The 3,691-nt window shown below is 41.8% G+C and overlaps 1 protein-coding gene across 1 annotated transcript; it reads right to left on the reverse strand.

Moving 5' to 3' along the window:
- Window positions 1–1,555: 1,555 nt before the first annotated feature.
- Window positions 1,556–3,194, reverse strand: LOC112795241 (uncharacterized). The gene is made up of 5 exons (XM_025837181.1): window positions 3,191–3,194; window positions 3,040–3,107; window positions 2,435–2,946; window positions 2,110–2,390; window positions 1,556–2,031 (listed from the first exon to the last, which is right to left on the reverse strand). The coding sequence occupies exons 1-5, from the start codon at window positions 3,192–3,194 to the stop codon at window positions 1,556–1,558; spliced, it is 1,341 nt and encodes a 446-aa protein (XP_025692966.1).
- Window positions 3,195–3,691: the final 497 nt, after the last annotated feature.

Below are 3,691 nucleotides of genomic sequence, written 5' to 3' on the forward strand. Positions count from 1 at the left end.
ATTATTATTATTATTATTATTATTATTATTATTATTATTATTATTATTATTATTATTATTATTATTATTATTATTATTAATTTTTCCCGTTTTAAATTATTATTAATTATTATTATTTAGGTTTACTATTATCATTAATTATTATTAATTGTTAACTAGGTTCCGGCATATGAGTACCACTATCAGGTCCCGGCATATGAGCACCAGTATCAGATGCCAGCATATGAGCACTAGTATCAGATGTCGGCATATGAGCAGCAGTTTCAGGATCCAGCATATGCCCAGCAGCAAGCACCGGCCTACGGCCAACAGCAATAGCAGTGGCCAGCATATGAGCAGCAGGCACTGTACATATCGGAATGACAGCCCCATCAGGCACTTGAGCCATATATACCGCAGCTGGTAATTTTAGCCGATGGTCAGTTTAGCCCATTGGGTGGATCTAACACCCTCAACTTGTCTCAGGTCCTGAGAGATACAGATTATCCATTTCCGACGCCACCGCAAGAAGGGTCTGCTCTATCTCAGCAGTCAGGTGGTCGTCGCACCACATCAGGTCATGCCAATGACTTTGACTTTGATCGATCGACGGGTCATGTAGATCCTCCCGATCTTTCCGCACCACTGCGTACCCAGTTGTTTGATTTGAATGAGTACCCACAGCAGGAAGATGGAGATTTGGGATATGACTTGCAACACTGATATGATCTTGGAGGAGCGAGTGCTCCGGGGATAAGTGGTTTCAATTTGTATGACACTGGTGGTGCGAGCATGCCAGATTTTAGTGGTCCTGACGTTGGCAGTGGTCTGGATGCCGGTGTGTCTCAGTGTCATCCGTATAACTTACGGACACAAACTGCGCCTCCAGACAAATACACCACATCCTTGTATTCAAAGAAGGCACCGAGGAAGTAGTCTGTTGCAGTTGATCTTGTATCAGTGTTGTATTCAGTGTTGTATCTTATATTTAGATGATTTTGTTTAGTATTATTATCATATATTTAGCTTTGTTCTCGTATAACTCTGTTCGAGATTATCATATTGCACTTTCGTAACAAAATATTTACGTATTAAAAAGTTACATAACGAGGTTAAAAACTTTATTTATTATAAGTTGTTAGCAAGGTTAAAATAAATGACGAGGTTACATAAAAAGTTACATATAATTGTGAAGTAGGTCATAACAAAGTTACATTGAAAAGCTTAACCACTAATGACCTCTAGCAGAGCTTGGACCTGCATGATGAGGACATCGGCTGCGGCTATGTCCCTCGCGTCCACATATAGTACACCGGCGAGGACCACGCACATCCCGCGAATCCATCTCATTCAAGTAACGTGTTGACTTCGGTATTCCTTTTGTCGTGCGCCTCAATGTCCAGTTGGCGATCACTTTCGCTCCTTCATATCTATTCCACGTAAATGGGTCACCCATCGGAACAAACTTGTCTCTGTACACCTTGCAAATTTCAGATATCTTGTACACGTCGTGCACATATACTTGCCAATCAAGACGCTGGTTAGCGCAACATGCAAGAGCGTGGCGACATGGGAGTCACTCGACTTGGAAATGGCCATAGTCGCAGTGTCGTTGCGCAAGGTTAACAGTGTAAACGGAACCAGCTTGCATTTCGCGAACCTCAAACATCTCATTGCGCCTGTCGAACCGGTTGACCACAATGTTTTCTGCACGTCGAAAGCTTTCTTCAACTCTCTTCGTTGCAAATTTTGAATACGTGAATCTGTTGCGGACAAGCTCATGAGCCTCGGCACTCTTCCGAGTAAACAATTCATTCAGCCGATAGAAAGTAGACCTAACAATGGCAGTTACAGGAAGGTTGCGTGCACCTTTCAGGACAGAATTTATGCACTCTACAAAGTTTGTCGTCATATGTTCCCAACAATGACCCCCATCGAATGCCAACACCCATATCTCAACACCGATGTTATCGCACCATTGAGTATATGCCTCACCCCACTCTTTAAGCCTTTGGTAGTTTTTGTTGTACTCCTGTTCCGTCCTAGAATAGCCTGTTGAACAATTCATTTAGTCGTAAGCAGATATCACAAAATTACTATGAATAGGACCATAACAACGAAATGAAATACCTATGTTAACCACTAGTTTATGCAAATATGGAGCCTTGAACCTCCTTAAGAAGTTGGACCCGATGTCCCTGATGCAGTACATGTGCCATGCTCTTGGTGGTGACCATGCACCGTTACTGTGAGCTACTACAGCATCGATGAAGGTATGGCAGTCAAAAATAATGCCCACGCCATCATTGGTAACAATATATCTCCGCAAATTGGTTAGGAAAAACTCCCACGCGTCTGCCGTCTCACCCTCGACTATGGCAAATGCAATGGGGACAATGTTTTGGTCCCATCTTGTGCAACCACAACCAGAAGTGTACCTTTATATTTACCGTACAGGTGCATACCATCAACCTGCACCAGTAGCTTGCAGTGTCTAAATGCTGCAATACATGGATAGAAGCTCCAAAAAATGTGGTGCAGTACTCTTACACCTTGAACCTTCTCACTTTCACGGTAAAAGGGGAGCGTTTTAATTTGCGCACGAGACCTTGACATCTTCACAATCATTGCTTTTAACCATACTGGCAGAGTTTGGTAAGAAATTTCCCAATCACCAAAAATTTTTGCGACTGATTTTTGTTTTGCCAACCAAGCCTTGCGGTAACTTACAGTGAAGTTGAACCTGAATTGAACTTCTGCAATAATACACTTCAACTTTATCGACGGGTCTGCTTCGAATAACGGCCTAATAGCCTCTGCAATTGTGTCTGAGTCCAACTTGACATGATCTTGCGAAATCGTGCCCATGGTGCACGTGTGTTTGTCATTGTATCTTCTGATCTCCCAACAAGCTTTCTTTCGAATCAAGCTAGCTCGGATAAGCCAATCATAACCTGCACCATAACCCTTGCATTTCACATAGAATGTCTGCGGCTTAGACTCATACACAGTGTAATTAACTCCTCTAGAGATAGTGTAGCTTTTGATTGCAGATATCACCAACTCTCTCGAATCAAATTCTATTCTGACACTAAACTCATCATCTTCTGCCACAACATTGTCTTCACCTACGACATGTGCACCACCATCAATAAGACAAGGCAAATAAAATAAACACTGTATGTAACTTGAATTAATAATCATAACATACCCATATTCGCATACTCAGGAAATTCCAGGGCATGCATGACTTCGAGATCTAGAGTCCGCATAAAAGACAGAATACCAAACGGGTGCTGACTTACAATCGCATCCGCTTCATTTTACACAGCTGGATTGCCTGCCAAGTCTCCGTCATCATTTTTGTCATCGACTTCATAGTTGGATTCAAACTCCTCTTCATTGTCATTATTATCTTCCTCCCAATCTATATCTCCGAACTCATCAACATTGACCTCCTTGCCAACTGCGCCCAACCCCAACTACTGTTCGAACTCAATGTATAGCTCTATCATCAGCACGTGAAATTGGGTTTGTTGATAAATACATAACATCTGTTGCATACTGGCATCGTTAATGATGGGCATTATTTGAAACTGTATCAGCCCACTAAATACTTGTACAAGATTTCTGTATAAAATATTACTCACCCTTTTCGAAATGTGGCTTTGAATGTTATTACTAAGCCCATTTTGCAACTCTACAAAACTCA

This window comes from Arachis hypogaea, chromosome 4 (genome assembly GCF_003086295.3).
Source record: "Arachis hypogaea cultivar Tifrunner chromosome 4, arahy.Tifrunner.gnm2.J5K5, whole genome shotgun sequence".
NCBI classification, from domain to species: Eukaryota; Viridiplantae; Streptophyta; class Magnoliopsida; order Fabales; family Fabaceae; genus Arachis; species Arachis hypogaea.